The sequence below is a fragment of the Lagenorhynchus albirostris genome, chromosome 8 (assembly GCF_949774975.1).
Source record: "Lagenorhynchus albirostris chromosome 8, mLagAlb1.1, whole genome shotgun sequence".
In the NCBI taxonomy this organism is placed as follows: Eukaryota; Metazoa; Chordata; class Mammalia; order Artiodactyla; family Delphinidae; genus Lagenorhynchus; species Lagenorhynchus albirostris.
The window spans coordinates 22,449,931-22,469,533 of NC_083102.1; the positions used below are offsets into that span (position 1 = coordinate 22,449,931).

A 19,603-nucleotide genomic window follows, 5' to 3' on the forward strand; every position below is an offset into this window, starting at 1 on the left:
TATTGATCTGACTTGGGGCCTATGTAAACATAAAGGTAAAAAGAGAAACAATTAAGGAAATAAAAGTGAAAGTGGGACTTCCCTGGTGGCGCAGTGGTTAAGAATCTGCCTACCAATGCAGGGGACACGGGTTCGATCCCTGGTCCAGGAAGATCCCACATGCCGCAGAGCAACCAAGCCTGTGCGCCACAACTACTGAGCCTGAGCTCTAGAGCCCACGAGCCACAACTACTGAAGTCCGGGCACCTAAAGCCCGAGCTTGGCAACAAGAGAAACCACTGCAATGAGAAGCCCGCTCACCGCAACGAAGAGTAGCCCTGCTCGATGCAACTAGAGAAAGCCCGTGTGTAGCAACGAAGATCCAATGCAACCAAATAAATAAATAATTAAAAAAATTAAAATTAAATAAAAAGTGAAAGTAACAGAAGTGAAATAAAAATAAACAGGGAAAGCTTGCAACATATACAATAAAGGGATTACATCTTTCTCTCTCTTATTGATTTGGAAAAACCCTTCATATGTTAAAGACTTCAGCAGAAAAACAGGTGAAGAACACGAACAGACAAATACAAAAATACAAGTGTAGATAAAATCATGAAGGAAAAAGTAAAATTATCTATCACTAATATTAAAAAATGCAAATTAAAATGAAATACAACTTATTGCCTACCAAATAGGCACACACACACACAAAGCAAATTATGCTAATATCCAATTTCGGTGAAGGGTAACGAAGCAGATTCTAAATAGTTCTATTGTAAGTATAAGCAAGTATGAGCTATGTAGAGAGCAAAGAATCAAAGGTATGGACAAGATTTTATACCAAGATGAAGAGTATTATTTTTGTTATAAAAATATTATTAATAGCCTAAATTATCAACAATAGGGAATTGGTTATTATGATGGATAATATGATGATATATTAGCAAGTATTAAACATATATTAGCAAGTATCAAAAAACATTTAACCACATGAAAATGGTGAAGTTATTTCAAAATAAGTTATGAAATAGTACAACATGATCTTAATTAGGTTAAAAAACCTTATGAATGGGGAAAAAAGGCCATATTTAAAATACTCAACAAAAACAAAAACAAACCCTCAAAATATTAACATTCTATGTAGTGGGATCATAGATGATTTTTATAATCAGGACCAAAACAACCAAAACAAACACCCCCAGGAAATGCTATGCTCCCCTTTTTTCTTGTGGTGTTGTCAGAAAAAGTGTCAGCCATTTTAGAAAATGTTGATCCTTTCTCAGCAGCTCTGGTACGAAGCTTGATGGACAATAATTGAAGCAGATGATTCCCATTACCTTTATTGATTAACTATGAACTTCAATTATTTGTTTTGTTTTCCCCCCATCTAGCTTTTTTCATTATTTTTTGTAGAAATAGGAAGAAAGCTGAAAGATCTGTGGATCTGGTTCCCTAGAGAATTGCTAACAATGGATGGCAAGGACGGATAAGAAGTGAATATCACTTGAGAGTTCTTCAACCCGTGTGAGCCTGCCTTCATTGGTTCTGGAGTCCATTAGCAAAGGGAGTTCTAGGGTACAGAGGATGGCAGAGTAAAAGGAAACCAATGGGCAATTTAAAATTGTTCAACCTCTTAAGATGTGTTGGGGGGAAAAGCAAGGGATAACTGTGTTAAAAAGAAAAAGAAAGAAGAAAGAAAAGAAGAGGTAAAGGAAGGAACTCAACCAGAGGCCTTTCCCAGACTTAGGCATTTCAAAGAGAAAGGCACCTGTGAAAATCTTTGAATTGAACCAAACCATGAAACACCATCATAAAAGACCAAAGACTCAATTACCACTATTAAAAAAGGGGGGGACTTCTGGGAAGATGGCGGAAGAGTAAGACGCGGAGATCACCTTCCTCCCCACAGATACACCAGAAATACATCTACACATGGAACAACTCCTACAGAACACCTACTGAACGCTGGCAGAAGACCTCAGACCTCCCAAAAGGCAAGAACCCCCCCCACGTACTTGGGTAGGGCAAAAGAAAAAAGAATAAACAGAGACAAAAGGATAGGGACGGGTCCTGAACCAGCGGGAGGGAGCTGTGAAGGAGGAAAAGTGGCCACACACTAGGAAGCCCCTTCGCGGGCGGAGACTGCGGGTGGCGGAGGGGGGGAGCTTCGGAGCCTCGGAGGAGAGCACAGCAACAGGGGTGCAGAGGGCAAAGCGGAAAGATTCCAGCACAGAGGATCAGGGCCGACCGGCACTCACCAGCCCGAGAAGCTTGTCTGCTCCCCCGCCGCAGCGGGCGGGGCTTCAGTCGGAGCGCAGGGAGAGGACTGGGGTTGGCGGCGTGAACACAGCCTGCAGGGGGTTAGTGCGCCACGGCTGGCCGGGAGGGAGTCCGGGGAAAAGTCTGGACCTGCCAAAGAGGCAAGAGACTTTTTCTTCCCTCTTTATTTCCTGGTGCACGAGAAGAGGGGATTAAGAACGCTGCTTAAAGGAGCTCCAGAGACGGGCGTGAGCTGCGGCTAAAAGCGCGGACCCCAGAGACAGACATGAGACGCTAAGGCTGCTGCTGCCGCCACCAAGAAGCCTGTGCGCGAACACAGGTCACTATCCACACACCCCCTTCCGGGGAGCCTGTGCAGCCCGCCACTGCCAGGGTCCCGGGATCCAGGGACAACTCCCCCGGGAGAACGCACTGCGCGCCTCAGGCTGGTGCAACGTCACGCTGGGCTCTGCCGCCGCAGGGTCGCCCTGCACTCCGTGACCCTCCCTACCCACCCCGGCCTGAGTGAGCCAGAGCCTCCAAATCAGCGGCTCCTTCAACCCGGTCCTGTCTGAGCAAAGAACAGACGCCCTCCGGCGACCTACACGCACAGGCGGAGCCAAATCCAAAGCTGAGCCCCTGGGACCTGTGAGAACAAAGAAGAGAAAGGGAAATCTCTCCCAGCAGCCGCAGAAGCAGTGGATTAGAGCTCCACAATCAACTTGATGTACCCTGCATCTGTGGAATACATGAATAGACAACGAATCATCCCAAATTAAGGAGGTGGACTTTGAGAGCAAGATTTATGATTTTTTCCTCTTTTCCTCTTTTTCTGAGTGTGTATGTGTATGCTTCTGTGTGAGATTTTGTCTGTATAGCTTTGCTTCCACCATTTGTTCCAGGGTTCTATCCATCCGTTTTTTTGTTTTTTTTTCCCTCTTAATAATTTTTTTTATTTTAATAACTTTATTATATTTTATCTTACTTTATTTTATTTTATCTTCTTTTTTTCCTTCCTTCCCTCCTTCCTTCCTTGCTCCCTCTCTCCCTCCCTCCTTTCTTTCTTTCTACTTCTACTAATTCTTTCTTTCTACTTTTTCTCCCTTTTCTTCTGAGCCGTGTGGACGAAAGGCTCTTGGTGCTGCAGCCAGGAGTTAGTGCTGTGCCTCTGAGGTGGGAGAGCCAACTTCAGGACACTGGTCCACAAGAGGCCTCCCAGCTGCACATAATATCAAATAGTGAAAATCTCCCAGAGATCTCCATCTCAACGCCAGCACCCAGCTTCACTCAACGACCAGCAAGCTACAGTGCTGGACATCCTATGCCAAACAACTAGCAAGACAGGAACACAACCCCACCCATTAGCAGAGAGGCTGCCCCAAACCATAATAAGTCTACAGACACCCCAAAACACACCACCAGACGTGGACCTGCCCACCAGAAAGACAAGATCCAGCCTCATCCACCAGAACACAGGCACTAGTCCCCTCCACCAGGAAGCCTACACAACCCACTGAACCAACCTTAGCCCCTGCGGACAGACACCAAAAACAACAGGAACTACGAAACTTCAGCCTGCAAAAAGGAGACCCCAAACACAGTAAGATAAGCAAAATGAAAAGACAGAAAAACACACAGCAGATGAAGGAGCAAGATAAAAACCCATCAGACCTAACAAATGAAGAGGAAATAGGCAGTCTACCTGAAAAAGAATTCAGAATAATGATAGTAAAGATGATCCAAAATCTTGGAAATAGAATAGACAAAATGCAAGAAACATTTAACAAGGACCTAGAAGAACTAAAGAGGAAACAAACAATGATGAACAACACAATAAATGAAATGAAAAATACTCTAGATGGGATCAATAGCAGAATAATTGAGGCAGAAGAACAGATAAGTGTCCTGGAAGATAAAATAGTGGAAATAACTACTGCAGAGCAGAATGAAGAAAAAAGAATGAAAAGAACTGAGGACAGTCTCAGAGACCTCTGGGACAACATTAAACGTACCAACATTCGAATTATAGGGGTTCCAGAAGAAGAAGAGAAAAAGAAAGGGACTGAGAAAATATTTGAAGAGATTATAGTTGAAAACGTCCCTAATATGGGAAAGGAAATAGTTAATCAAGTCCAGGAAGCACAGAGAGTCCCATACAGGATAAATCCAAGGAGAAATACGCCAAGACACATATTAATCAAACTGTCAAAAATTAAATACAAAGAAAACATATTAAAAGCAGCAAGGGGAAAACAACAAATAACACACAAGGGAATCCCCATAAGGTTAACAGCTGATCTTTCAGCAGAAACTCTGCAAGCCAGAAGGGAGTGGCAGGACATATTGAAAGTGATGAAGGAGAAAAACCTGCAACCAAGATTACTCTACCCAGCAAGGATCTCATTCAGATTTGATGGAGAAATTAAAACCTTTACAGACAAGCAAAAGCTGAGAGAGTTCAGCACCACCAAACCAGCTCTACAACAACTGCTAAAGGAACTTCTCTAGGCAAAAAACACAAGAGAAGGAAAAGACCTCCAATAACGAACCCAAAACAATTAAGAAAATGGGAATAGGAACATACATATCGATAATTACCTTAAATGTAAATGGACTAAATGCTCCCACCAAAAGACACAGATTGGCTGAATGGATACAAAAACAAGCCGCATATATTTGCTGTCTATAAGAGACCCACTTCAGACCTAGAGACACATACAGACTGAAAGTAAGGGGATGGAAAAAGGTATTTCATGCAAATGGAAACCAAAAGAAAGCTGCAGTAGCAATTCTCAATCAGACAAAATAGACTTTAAAATAAAGACTATTAGAAGAGACAAAGAAGGACACTACATAATGATCAAGGCATCGATCCAAGAAGAAGATATAACAATTGTAAATATTTATGCACCCAACATAGGAGCACCTCAATACATAAGGCAAATACTAACAGCCATAAAAGGGGAAATCGACAGTAACACATTCATAGTAGGGGACTTTAACACCCCACTTTCACCAATGGACAGATCATCCAAAATGAAAATAAATAAGGAAACCCAAGCTTTAAATGATACATTAAACGAGATGGACTTAATTGATATTTATAGGACATTCCATCCAAAAACAACAGAATACACATTTTTCTCAAGTGCTCATGGAACATTCTCCAGAATAGATCATACCTTGGGTCACAAATCAAGCCTTGGTAAATTTAAGAAAACTGAAATTGTATCAAGTATCTTTTCCGACCACAACGCTATGAGACTAGATATCAATTACAGGAAAAGATCTGTAAAAAATACAAATACATGGAGGCTAAACAATACACTACTTAATAACGAGGTGATCACTGAAGAAATCAAAGAGGAAATCAAAAAATACCTAGAAAGAAATGACAATGGAGACACGACGACTCAAAATCTATGGGATGGAGCAAAAGCAGTTCTAAGAGGGAAGTTTATAGCAAAACAATCCTACCTTAAGAAACAGGAAACATCTCGAATAAACAACCTAACCTTGCACCTAAAGCAATTAGAGAAAGAAGAACCAAAAAACCCCCAAAGTTAGCAGAAGGAAAGAAATCATAAAGATCAGATCAGAAATAAATGAAAAAGAAATGAAGGAAACGATAGCAAAGATCAATAAAACTAAAAGCTGGTTCTTTGAGAAGATAAAATTGATAAACCATTAGCCAGACTCATCAAGAAAAAAAGGGAGAAGACTGAAATCAATAGAATTAGAAATGAAAAAGGAGAAGTAACAACAGACACTGCAGAAATACAAAAGATCATGAGAGATTACTACAAGCAACTCTATGCCAATAAAATGGACAACCTGGAAGAAATGGACAAATTCTTAGAAAGGCATAACCTGCCAAGACTGAATCAGGAAGAAATAGAAAATATGAACAGACCAATCACAAGCACTGAAATTGAAACTGTGATTAAAAATCTTCCAACAAACAAAAGCCCAGGACCAGATGGCTTCACAGGCGAATTCTATCAAACATTTAGAGAAGAGCTAACACCTATCCTTCTCAAACTCTTCTAGCAATGGAGGAACACTCCCCAACTCATTCTACGAGGCCACCATCACCCTGATACCAAAACCAGACAAGGATGTCACAAAGAAAGAAAACTACAGGCCAATATCACTGATGAACATAGATGCAAAAATCCTCAACAAAATACTAGCAAACAGAATCCAACAGCACATTAAACGGATCATACACCATGATCAAGTGGGGTTTATTCCAGGAATGCAAGGATTCTTCAATATACGCAAATCAATCAACGTGATACACCATATTAACAAACTGAAGGAGAAAAACCATATGATCATCTCAATAGATGCAGAGAAAGCTTTTGACAAAATTCAACACCCATTTATGATAAAAACCCTCCAGAAAGTAGGCATAGAGGGAACTTTCCTCAACATAATAAAGGCCATATATGACAAACCCACAGCCAACATTGTCCTCAATGGTGAAAAACTGAAAGCATTTCCACTAAGATCAGGAACAAGACAAGGCTGCCCACTCTCACCACTCTTATTCAACATAGTTTTGGAAGTTTTAGCCACAGCAATCAGAGAAGAAAAGGAAATAAAAGGAATCCAAATCAGAAAAGAAGAAGTAAAGCTGTCACTATTTGCAGATGACATGATACTATACATAGAGAATCCTAAAGATGCTACCAGAAAACTACTAGAGCTAATCAATGAATTTGTTAAAGTAGCAGGATACAAAATTAATGCACAGAAATCTCTCGCATTCCTATACACTAAGGATGAAAAATCTGAAAGTGAAATCAAGAAAACACTCCCATTTACCATTGCAACAAAAAGAATAAAATATCTAGGAATAAACCTACCTAGGGAGACAAAAGACCTGTATGCAGAAAATTATAAGACACTGATGAAAGAAATTAAAGATGATACAAATAGATGGAGAGATATACCATGTTCTTGGATTGGAAGAATCAACATTGTGAAAATGACTCTACTACCCAAAGCAATCTACAGATTCAATGCAAACTATCAAACTACCAATGGCATTTTTCACAGAACTAGAACAAAAAATTTCACAATTTGTATGGAAACACAAAAGACCCCGAATAGCCAAAGCAATCTTGAGAACGATAAGCGGAGCTGGAGGAATCAGGCTTCCTGACTTCAGAATATACTACAAAGCTACAGTAATCAAGACAGTATGGTACTGGCACAAAAACAGAAAGATAGATCAATGGAACAGGATAGAAAGCCCAGAGATAAACCCACGCACATATGGTCACCTTATCTTTGATAAAGGAGGCAGGAATGTACAGTGGAGAAAGGACAGCCTCTTCAATAACTGGTGCTGGGAAAACTGGACAGCTACATATAAAAGTATGAGATTAGATCACTCACTAACACCATGCACAAAAATAAACTCAAAATGGATTAAAGACCTAAATGTAAGGCCAGAAACTATCAAACTCTTAGAGGAAAACATAGGCAGGACAGTCTATGACATAAATCACAGCTAGGTCCTTTTTGACCCACCTCCTAGAGAAATGGAAATAAAAACAATAATAAACAAATGGGACCTAATGAAACTTAAAAGCTTTTGCACAGCAAAGGAAACCATAAACAAGACCAAAAGACAACCCTCAGAATGGGAGAAAATATTTGCAAATGAAGCAACTGACAAAGGATTAATCTCCCAAATTTATAAGCAGCTCATGCAGCTTAATAACAAAAAAACAAACAACCCAATCCCAAACTGGGCAGAAGACTTAAACAGACATTTCTCCCAAGAAGATACACAAACTGCCAACAAACACATGAAAGAATGCTCAACATCACTAATCATTAGAGAAATGCAAATCAAAACTACAATGAGATATCATCTCACACCAGTCAGAATGGCCATCATCAAAAAATCTAGAAACAATAAATGCTGGATAGAGTGTGGAGAAAAGGGAACCCTCTTACACTGTTGGTGGGAATGTAAATTGATACAGCCACTGTGGAGAACAGTATGGAGGTTCCTTAAAAAACTACAAATAGAACTACCATATGACCCAGCAATCCCACTACTAGGCATATACCCTGAGAAAACCATAATTCAAAAAGAATCATGTACCAAAATGTTCATTGCAGCTCTATTTACAATAGCCCGGAGATGGAAACAACCTAAGTGTCCATCATTGGATGAATGGATAAAGAAGATGTGGCACATATATACAATGGAATATAACTCAGCCATAAAAAGAAACGAAATTGAGCTATTTGTAGTGAGGTGGATGGACCTAGAGTCTGTCATACAGAGTGAAGTAAGTCAGAAAGAGAGAGACAAATACCGTATGCTAACACATATATATGGAATTTAAGAAAAAAAAATGTCATGAAGAACCTAGGGGTGAAACAGGAATAAAGACACAGACTTACTAGAGAATGGACTTGAGGATATGGGGAGGGGGAAGGGTAAACTGTGACAAAGCGAGAGAGAGGCAGGGACATATATACACTACCAAACGTAAGGTAGATAGCTAGTGGGAAGCAGCCGCATAGCACAGGGAGATCAGCTCGGTGCTTTGTGACCGCCTGGAGGGGTGGGATAGGGAGGGTGGGAGGGAGGGAGACGCAAGCGGAAAGAGATATGGGAACATATGTATATATATATATATAACTGATTCATTTTGTTGTGAAGCTGAAACTAACATACCATTGTAAAGCAATTATACTCCAATAAAAATGTTAAAATGAAAAAAAGAAAAATACTGCAGCCAACTGCAAACTTCAATATCAGAAAAAATTAATAAAAGCACAGCCAACTTAAAAAAAAAAGATAACCGACTTAAGGGGGGGTGGGGGAGGGATGGATTGGGAGTTTGAGATTAGCAGATGCAAACTATTATATAGAGAATGGATAAACAACAAGGTCCTACTGTATAGCACAGGGAACTATACTCAATATCTTGTGATAAACTATAATGGAAAAGAATATGAAAAAGTATGTATATATATTATAACTGAATCAATTTGTTACACAGTAGAAATTGACACAATATTGTAAGTCAACTATACTTCAATAAAACAAATTTTAAAAAATAAAATTTTAAAATAAGAAGAAAAAAAAAAAGCGAGAACATAAATGAAATAGAGTAATGCTAGTGCTTGAGTAGTCTCTTTAGTGTTGGGGTGAGATAGGGTCCAGAAAAAAGAAGTCTTCAGATACAAGATCTCTTGTCTGGTCTGCCTTGGTAATTTGGAATTTAAACTTCTGCCATGAAGGTATCATTATCCTTAACTTGAAAACCACTGACCTACACTGCCCCAGCCATCTCACATTGGTTACTGTACTCTGTCAAGCTTCACACACAATGGTCCTCCATCCCCTCTAGTTCCATCCCAGAAGATGCTGAAACTCCTGCTTCAGGTCGGAACAGGTCAATATCCGCATTGTTCTTAGAAGGGTCATCTGCTAGAAGGATTTTTATTTAAGCCATATTTTGGAATCTGGGATGTATTTTTTTCCCCAGTAGTGTCTGTTACCAAATAGCACCTTGTTCTGCTGTCATCTTCCTGATAATAAACTCTTCCTGATAATAAATTTAGTCTACTGGCAGATACCATGAGCTTGTCATGACAAAAGTGACAAACAATGCCAATAGGACACAATCTGAAAGAATAATGAAAGAAGAACCCTTGAAATTCCAGACAGATGAACTAGTTGGTTAAATGAGCATATTTTGGTTCCAAGTCCCAGAGTAAATCCTATAGCACTCTGGGTAAAAATGCTAGAAGGCAGAAAGAGCATCAGAATTACCTGGATCATATCCAATATTAGATTCATCCTCTGGATTCCCAAGGAATAGATGACGTGATATGTGCCTTCACCTAATATTACTAGGATAAGGCGCAACTCAACAGTCTGATTTGATATAGCACCAAGAAAGTGGTAAATCCAACTCTCAAGTCTGAGTTCACACATGTTGGCAGGTCACAAACTAGGGAATGGTCTGCTTTGGGGAACCACTGGCTTTTTGGATGTAGATCATAATTTTCTCTTATCACAAATGCAGCCAACAACATGAAGTCAACACAACTGATTCACACAACCCAAGCTACTGAAAAGAAGCAGCTTCCAGGAATCAACAGTAGTGGTGTGGTTGACCTTTATCTCATGGCTGAATAGATCTACTTGGCGGGAGCCCCAGAGAGTCCTTACACCTACCTATAAATTCATCTACCTGAAAAGGTGAGGCTAGGGAGGAGCCAGAACTATAAAGCTTCTCCTCACCCGGACAGGTCAAGACCACTAGAAGGGATAACAAAGTCTCCCATCAAACCCACACAGGGAATTATTTTTAGTAGTTCCATAGTGAATAACTGGAATTGCACTTCAGAAGAATGTCACACAGTCAGATATTTTCTGTTCAAGGTAGATGAGGACTGAAATGAGGAATAGAAAAAGATAAGGAAATAGGGGTAGGATTCAAGCTCAAGAGGGAGGTTTTCCTTAATTCCAACTATGGTCCATTTCACCCTGAACATACATGGCCCTTTATCTTGCAGTGTTCTGGCTAAGATCAACTTTATCTCTATTTGGGTTAGTTCACGGAAGCCCCTAGCCCTACAGAAAAAGCAGGCTGTAGTTTTAATATGTGATTTTTTGTTTAAGAAAATGATTCTCAGAAGCCACATGGCTCTTTACATTTCCTGTTATTCTTCTCTGGGAGACAGAAGTGCTTTCTTCTCCCCACTTTTGAAGGAGGATGCAGCATTGTGTCTTTCTTCAAAGACTTTACCAACTAACATGTTATTTAGTTCTTAGGGATCTACCCTAAAAAAAGTGCCAGGCCTTCAGCCACTAAATGCCATTAAGGAACAGTCTGCCTAAATAAAAGTATGTCATTATCTATCCTCTTTCCAGGACTTTAAACTACAAATCTCCAAAAACCATAGAGTAGTTAATTTGTCCTACTTAACCTAATTATATGTATATTTTAAAAGCTTAATAAACAGTCACACAGAGTCTCACAGAACAGGACTGGTCTTCCTCTTTGACTCAGACTTTTGAGGCACTTCCCAGGCAGCTCAAGACTTCATTACTGACTCCCAGAGCCTGCTGAAGTAGATCCAAAGAGCTGGGCTGGAGCTGTAAATTTTTGTCATCATATGTCTATGAACTTTATCCCTCTTGTTTATTCAGGATATCACCAATATCCAGGAAGTCAAAGAGCCGGGAAAGAAGGGCAGGGTGGTGGCAAGTTATTGGCTCAATCCGGAGGTCCTTGGTGAGGCCACATTTAACAGGAAGCAGAACCCAGAGCATCAATCAGAAAAGCGCCTTTATCACAGCCTGCTGGCTGACCTTGTGGTGAGATGGTGGTGCCCTTCTCGAGACAGTCAGAACATTCCTCGCTACCACAATGCACTCGCCCACAGGAGAGTCTCAGCTATAGTAAAGTACACTGATCTACCCCATGGGAGAAAATGGACAAAATGTACCCCACGGAAAATTTAAAAATCCCTCAGCAAGTACTGTCATAGCAAATAGTCACTTTTCAAATAAGTCATTCAGTTAGGTAGCCATTATTATGGCTTTTTTTCCCTCCCAGGAAACCCCAAGTCTCCTACTAGTGAAAGGAATCAGAGGCTCCTAGAATTTTCCTAGATATCAATTGCCTACCAATATAAAAAAACTCACATCAAAGTTCAACCTCATTCTGAAGGGTTTGTTGTCAGTCATGTCATGAAGGTTTAAGTGGAAACAGGGAAGAAATTCAATAAAATATTTATGCTCTCTTACCATTAGCATCTTGGACTCCAGTAAGTGCTCCGACAGCTGCTGCGGTTTCCCCAGACAGGACTATCTGTCCCCCCCCTTGCAAGGTGGCCTCAGCCAGGGTGGCGACAGCATGGGCGGCAGCTTCGCTGTGGGTATAGAAAGAGGAGGGGGGAATGTATGAGTTGAATAAAGGTATAGCACTGCAGCAAGACAAACCAAACTTTCAACCTTTCCTAGGATCTCTCCACTGACTCCATGTTTGTGAGCCTACCAGCACGTAAGGCTATTAACAGAATCAGAGCAATTTTTAAATGATAATAATAAATAGCTAGAGAAATCCCAAGTCTTTCACGTTTATACAGCTAATGTGAGATTTTCTTTAAACCTAGGAAATGGGTGTTTAAGGACAGAAGGCACGCATTCCCAGTCCCTTCTTTATCAAGATCAATTGAGTGCCTGTAAGCCATAGTGGAAGCTCTGATCCATATTCAAAAGCCATTTTGGTTGTCAATCACAATGTTTTCTTTTTCTCTTTTCTCTTTACGGTAACACAAGGCAGACCACCTGAAACTGCCTTTTTGTTTGTTTTTATTTCTTTTTTGTGGTACGCGGGCCTCTCACCGTTGTGGCCTCTCCCGTCGCGGCTCCGGACGTGCAGGCCCAGCGGCCATGGCTCACGGGCCTAGCCGCTCCGCGGCATGTGGGATCTTCCCGGACCGGGGCACGAACCCGTGTCCCCTGCATCGGCAGGCGGACTCTCAACCATTGGGCCACCAGGGAAGCCCTGAAACTGCCTTTTTATAGCTAAGGATGGATGATAATGTGAGGAGTCAGCAACCTGGACTTGCTATTCAATTAATATTAAATAATAATTCTACTCAATACTCTGCAATAACCTATATGGGAAAAGAATCTGAAAAAGAATAGGTATGTGTATATGTATTAATCACTTTGCTGTATACCTGAAACTAACACAACATTGTAAATCAACTATACTCCAATATAAAATAAAAAATTTTTAAAAGATACATAAAAATATATCAAATAATAGCAGTTTGGTTTACATCCATGATTCCAAATACAAAGTAATGGCTGACTAATATCTTGCAAAGTTCAGCCCTTCCTTTTGCTTCATGTACACGTAGGCAGAACTAAATTCACACTTAAAAGTTTAAATTATCACTATAAGCCCAAAATCCTTGACTCTACAAACATAATGAAATAATAAACCTCCCTTCACTGCAAACCAAACACTCTGCAGAACAGAAAGATAGTAGCCATCTATTTATAGTAAACACTATTCTAGCAGTTTGTATCCCATTTTTCTTTTCCTTATTGTATGCTTTTACTATATGCATAAATACCCACTTTTATTGATTCGATGATGATACAAACTATAAAATGTATTACTGTTTCATGTGCCAGCAAAAAAAGAAAAGTTCCTGGGCATTCCCTGGTGGTCCAGTGGTTAGGACTCCATATTTTCACTGCCAGGGCCCGGGTTCGCTCACTGGTCAGGGAACTAAGATCCCCAAGTCCCACAGCACAGACAAAAAAAAAGTTCCTGACAATTGTAATCGTAAGATTATAGTTTACCATCCAAACTTCAGAGATGTTAAAATGTGGAAGAAAAGAAAAAAAGAACCCACCAGATAAATTCATCACCTCTCCTGGGAAAGTACCAGGTACCACTCTGCACAGTTACTGAGGGAATATCAAAAGTGGGCATGGAGAAAAGGAGGTGGCGTCATTTAGTTTATCAGAGGTGGACAAAGTCCTGGGTTTGACATCGAATAAGCCAGTTGATTCAGCTTTGTTCTGAAGCTGCAGACTTTGCCACAACTATGGCAGTCATCTCGCAAAAACAAGCTGTAGGGGAGGATGGGGCGGGGGGCAGCTGTGGACCGTTTAGGGCAAACGTGTCACGACTGTGGGCAAAGCAATGTGTACTAAACTTAACAGCGTCACTTTCATCTAAGAGAGTCAGCAAACAAGTAAAGCAACTGACATAATCCTTCTTCTGGGGAAGACTTCTTGGTCACTATAAGGATGTTAGGAAGCAGTTTAAGAAGTCCAATGGACAGAAAAGTCTCAATAAATAGAGAATTCTCCCCTTCTTGCTAACTTGCCTTGCTTTTTAAATTGTTATGTGTGTGTTTAAAAAGTTATTTTTCTCTGATAATAAGATGCATGTAGAAACTTGTAAAAATTCATTAAGTATAAAAGAAAATTTTTAAATATCATGCAGAGATAAGAGCTATTTTCCTTCTAATCTTTTTTTTTTTTTGCGGTATATGGGCCTCTCACTGTTGTGGCCTCTCCCGTTGCAGAGCACAGGCCCTGGACACGCAGGCCCAGTGGCCATGGCTCACAGGCCCAGCCGCTCCACGGCATATGGGATCTACCCGGACCAGGGCACGGACCCGTGTCCCCTGCATCGGCAGGTGGACTCTCAACCACTGCGCCACCAGGGAAGCCCCCTCCTTCTAATCTTAAACACAACTTTAAACAGATAATCAGGATCATACTGTACACACAGTTTTATAGCCTGCTTTTCTTACCTAACTTGGCATTTCCCCATATAAATATTCTTTGACATTTATTCAAAATAATAAGTTAAATGTAAAACTGCTGATTCCCCCCACCCCCTTTTCTAGTTGTTCAGCTGTGGTAACTTTTAATTTCCAGGCTTCCTTTAACTTAGTTCAAGATCATGATTACATATTTCAAATTTATTTACTTCCTTTATAAAAAATTTGGGGACGGAATTGAGGTTGAGCAAAAAGCTGAACAGAATCATAGAGTTTCCACGCAGCCCCTTTAAAAGCTAAGATCAATCTCTGTGCTAAAACGTACTTCCGATGTGATACCCACAGCCAGTCATTCCATAGTATCTGTAACATGAATTCAGAGCCAAAGTGGACCCTGGATCTGGAATTACTACTAAGGCTATTCTTTACCTTTTACAAGGTAGATTTTAATTTTAGGATGCTTTATAATTATTTGAGATAGTAAAACGAATGATTATTTAGTGCCTAGACCCTTAACTTTTACTATTTTTCTGAGAAACTTGTGTCAAATAATATTACCAGCCAATTCTGCAGTGTTCAGCTATCACGGATTAACGATAAAAATATTTAACACTCTGACCTGAGACTTCATGGAAAGCCAAAAAGGATATTCTTTGGAAAATGCTTCAGCTGTGTGGTATTTTGAAAAAGAAAGCTGGTATATGAGAACTGTTTATATGGAAATAGGAGCTGTGTTTACAGGTTACCTCAGCAACTGCTCATTTCCCCACTGTTTTTATCACAATCTACAATAATCTTATTTCTATGACCATCAAAGGTGACGTCCTGCCACTCTTGGACACATGCTTGCAGGGTGAAATTTCACAGGCTATGAGGGGGAGAGCAGCCACCCAAGCCCTGACCCGGAAGAGTCCCTGTATCCAGTCATACCCATTTTATAATGTCTGAAGCTCTAAATATTTGAAGTCATTTTTCTTTAGTGCCTTTCTAAAATATGTTATGCTGGAAGAAAAGCTGTGAAGCAGCAACAACTAAAGCAATCTGGGATGCCAGGGATGAGGGGTCCGACAGGGATCACAGGTCCACAGGTCGGTGAGGTTAGTTACTGCGTGCCCTGTTCAGGGGCCAGGGGCAAAACAGCAACGGATGGATCTTTTACATGGTGCAAAAGACAATGGTGACGCCTGTGGTCAGCAGACTATCATTCCCAAGTCTATTCTAACCATTAGACTTCATGGAAAGTGATCAAACTGTACTGCGAGAAAAAGGTTACCTTCACTTAAAAGGTGAGTAGGGATCAAAATGTCTCTAAGCTACCACTTAGCAATTTTTCAACAAAAGTCATTTCCAAACCAGTTACAAATGGGAAGTTTCTAACAAGCCCCCCCCCACCTTTTTTTCTGTCAACGTTTTATCTGCAAGTGTCCCACCTTCACCTATAGGAAAAAGAGGCAGTTGCATAGTCCCTGTCCTCTATTTCCAGAGAGGATTTCTGATCTAGGTTGTCCATCCCATGTTACTGGACAAATAAATACAAGTTCATATATTAAAGCCATGTTTTATTTTAGTAAGATCTCTAATTTTAAGTCAATATTTTCATTTTAAAAAATGGTAAGAGTTGGGCTTCCCTGGTGGCGCAGTGGTTAAGAGTCCACCTGCCGATGCAGGGGACACGGGTTCGTGCCTCGGTCCGGGAGGATCCCACATGCAGCGGAGCGTCTGGGCCTGTGAGCCATGGCCGCTGAGCCTGCGCGTCTGGAGCCTGTGCTCCGCAACAGGAGAGGCCACAACAGTGAGAGGCCCGCGTACCGCAAAAAAAAAAAAAAAAAAAAAAAAAAAAGGTAAGAGTAAGTTTTTCTTTAAAAATATGATTCACTTCTTTTCTTTAAGCAAAGTCTCTTCACAGCAAAAGAACAGCAACTCTAACTTTCTTGAGCATTTGTTTCCCCATAGCACTGAGTCACAGCACTACACACAATAGACACTCAGTAAAAACTGTCTTCCTGTCAACAACATCACATAAATTTCTACCAGAGCAAATGTAGATTCAGTCTACCAGTATTTATCATGTATCTGTCTCTATGTGCAAGGACTGTACTGGCTTTGCAGGACTTGTGTAAGAGGGAATGTAAGTCTAGGACAACTTAACCAACGACCTGAAACTTCCAATTAATCACTGTATTGCAACAAGCAAATGATGATTTCATTTCCTGTCTGGTTGTTCAGGGTGAACAGGTCTGAGGTGGGACGCTCTGCTTTTCATTTGTTCACTTTGATTCTCTCTCCATCTCCTTCCTAAAAGTGTTAATTTATTCTGTATTTTGAAAATAATTAAAATTAACTAGCTTCTAGATTTTTAAATGACAATTTCTCCATACCCCTTTTGGGTATGGAGGGTGGGCTACAGGTTGTCTGAGCCCGGGGCCCTCATTCTAACTTGCTATACAAAATTCTTTTAACAGCATGGTTGAAAAAAAGGTCTGTCCTGCACCTGTCCTGATCCCCTTTCCCCTCAACAGTTGAGAGAACCCCTCTGCCTTCTTGTTCTCCAGCTGCCATTCCATGTAGCCTGCCTCTCTCTCTTTGCTCTGCACCCACATCTGCTGTTTACAGTGCAGCAGAGGTGCAGGTGATTGTTAGAGAACCATGCTTGTTCCATCTGCACCTGAAAAAGAGAGGCTGGAAGGGAGCAGCTCTAGGAAATCGTTTTGTTACCACAGGAACAAAGTACCACGCAGTGTACTTTTCACTAAGACGACTTCCAGCAACGAATTCTTTGGAGAGGCTGGGAATGGGTCTCATCCCATAGAGAAGCAAACACAAAGGGCTTGTGTCTTAAGTCCAATCCTCCTGACGTTAGACAGTGGGTTACCGCTCCTGGAATTAGAAGCCCATGATGTTCCCCTAGTAGCCTGCTATAGTCTAGTCTTCACTGCCAGGCTTGGTTTCTTCACCCTCAGCAGAGGCTGCAACACACCATCCCCCAACACTCATGGGGTGTTGAACTATCTGATTGCAAACAGATTTCAACATCTCTTTACTCCTACATGCCACAGTGAACCATATTCTCCTTCCTTTGGAGTAAACACTATAGCCACCTCAGCTGCATCTGAGTGTGTTAACAAGCCCTCAGGGGAAACCATTACCCTCCTTGCCTTTAGAAATAAGCCCTGGTCCTTACACTAAAGGGAGCCAGAATGTGCCTCATGTTTTCCACTATGTACAGGGTTCCCAGGACACTCCCACTTCACTGGAATAGCAAAGGTGCTGGCTCGATGAAATGAAGTTTTTCTGGTCTTTGATGGTGGCCTTTTAGACCCCATGCTACAGTGAGGGGTTACCGGACCAAAAGGAAGGAGGGTTTCACACTCTGGCCATAGCTTTCAGGAAGTTTATCTGTGTGTCCTCTCTCAAAGGTACAAGTAGGATTGAGTCAAAGTGTAAGGAATCAAATAAGACTTTCATGTTACTGAAAAGTGATATGGTTCAATGGGCTAAGAAAAAAGTTTCTATCCCAGGTCACTCAGGGACTCACTGGTAACTCTGGAAGGAGAAGCGTTTGTGTATGTTTCAGTTTTTTATACCTGACCAACCAAGTCCTTACCATACTTCCTTCAAAATCAGTCACTTTATCTCCACTCTTACTACTAGTTTCCACGCCTTTGACAAGTCATACCTGGACTGCCTCTTCTTAACTGGCCTTCTACTTTTAATCTCTTCTTGCTGTAAACAATTCTAAGTAGACAAATTTTAAAATATAAGTTAAATGATAATAAGTATAATTCTTGAAATGCTAATTACAGGCCAGACACTTTGACAAGAGTTTTATATACATCATTTCATTGAATCTTTATGATTCTACATGATGAAAATTATCCTTATTATAATGATGATGAGACTAATGCTCAGGGGTTAAATTTCTCCAGATCAAATGGCAACTAAATGGCAGAGGAAGGATTCAAACCTGAATCTATACGACCTCAGAACCCTCTTCTCAGCCACTATACTATACAGCTTGATGGAAATCTTCTGTACATAAGCCTATCAAGGCTTTCTAGTGTCTACCACAGCCAACCTAAACTTCAGCTGATTTTCATATTTTGGAGGAAGTGATCCCCTTACTCTGAATTCCTACTATGTTCATAGTCTACACCATACATTTGGACAGTAAATTACACTCTGAGTAATATGTTTGCTAAGTGTTTTACTTAAATCAATCTCCCCATTCACAGTATGATTTCTTTTAAGGCAGACATTATATCTTAGAGCATTCTTTATTTACAGCCTTACCCAGTAGAGTGCTGGCATGTCGCAAAAGTTCAAAGACTATTTGAGTGCTGGCATGTCGCAAGAGTTCAAAGACTATTTGAGACTAACAGCTGCACATAATGTTAACAGCAACCTTACCATATGCTGGGCACTGAACTAAGGATTTCACATGCATTGACTTTTCCCATTCTCACAGCACCCCTACAAAGTAGGCACTGTTTTTACCCCCCCCCCCATTTTACATAGAGGAAAGCCTTGGCATTGAGCTCAAGTAAATCACCCAAGGTCAAACAGCTAGTAAGTGACAGAGCTGGGATTCAAACCCAAGTAGCCTGGCTTCAAAGCACACACTCTTTTAACCATTAGTTAAAAGGTCTGGGTCCATTGAAAATAAAATTGTGTAAGCAATGAACAACAAGAATAATAATATGGGGATGATTTTTTTTCTGTCAACAACGAATAGAAGGAACCAAGCACGGAACAAAACAATTTAGTTTTGGAAATTACCTCTTACTAGAGTATTCCATTCTGCAGTATCCTTCCTAAACATATCTGAAGAAAAAAAATTCAGTTTCTCCCAATAATCCAAAACTTATTTTATTTCGAAGTCACTGATAAGCAAGGGAAACAAACCTCCTGAAAGTCAGTAAAGTCAGCTCCTGACCAGCTAAAACATGGATTAATAGCCATAACAAAAAGCAGTTTCTTAGTAGGATAAAAGGAAAATCAATCCTGAAGCTTCTTGATTTTTTATTACATCCTTTGGCCCCTTTAAAAACACAAAGTA

At 40.6% G+C, this 19,603-nt stretch overlaps 1 protein-coding gene across 17 annotated transcripts in view; it reads right to left on the bottom strand.

The window, feature by feature from the left end:
- Positions 1-19,603, bottom strand: part of NRF1 (nuclear respiratory factor 1) — a 136,451-nt gene that overhangs the window by 22,436 nt on the left and 94,412 nt on the right. For 12 of the 17 annotated variants that reach the window (XR_009541921.1, XR_009541922.1, XM_060156690.1 and 9 more), the window contains 2 exons: positions 18,224-18,282; positions 12,038-12,162 (listed from right to left, as the gene is read on the bottom strand). Coding sequence is in view for 12 of the 17 variants with exons in the window: in XM_060156690.1 (XP_060012673.1) it covers positions 12,038-12,162; positions 18,224-18,282 (184 nt within the window). In the remaining 5 variants the exon portion in view is untranslated. The remainder of the gene's footprint in view (positions 1-12,037; positions 12,163-18,223; positions 18,283-19,603) is intronic. The other 5 variants (XR_009541923.1, XR_009541925.1, XR_009541924.1 and 2 more) reach the window with 1 other exon arrangement.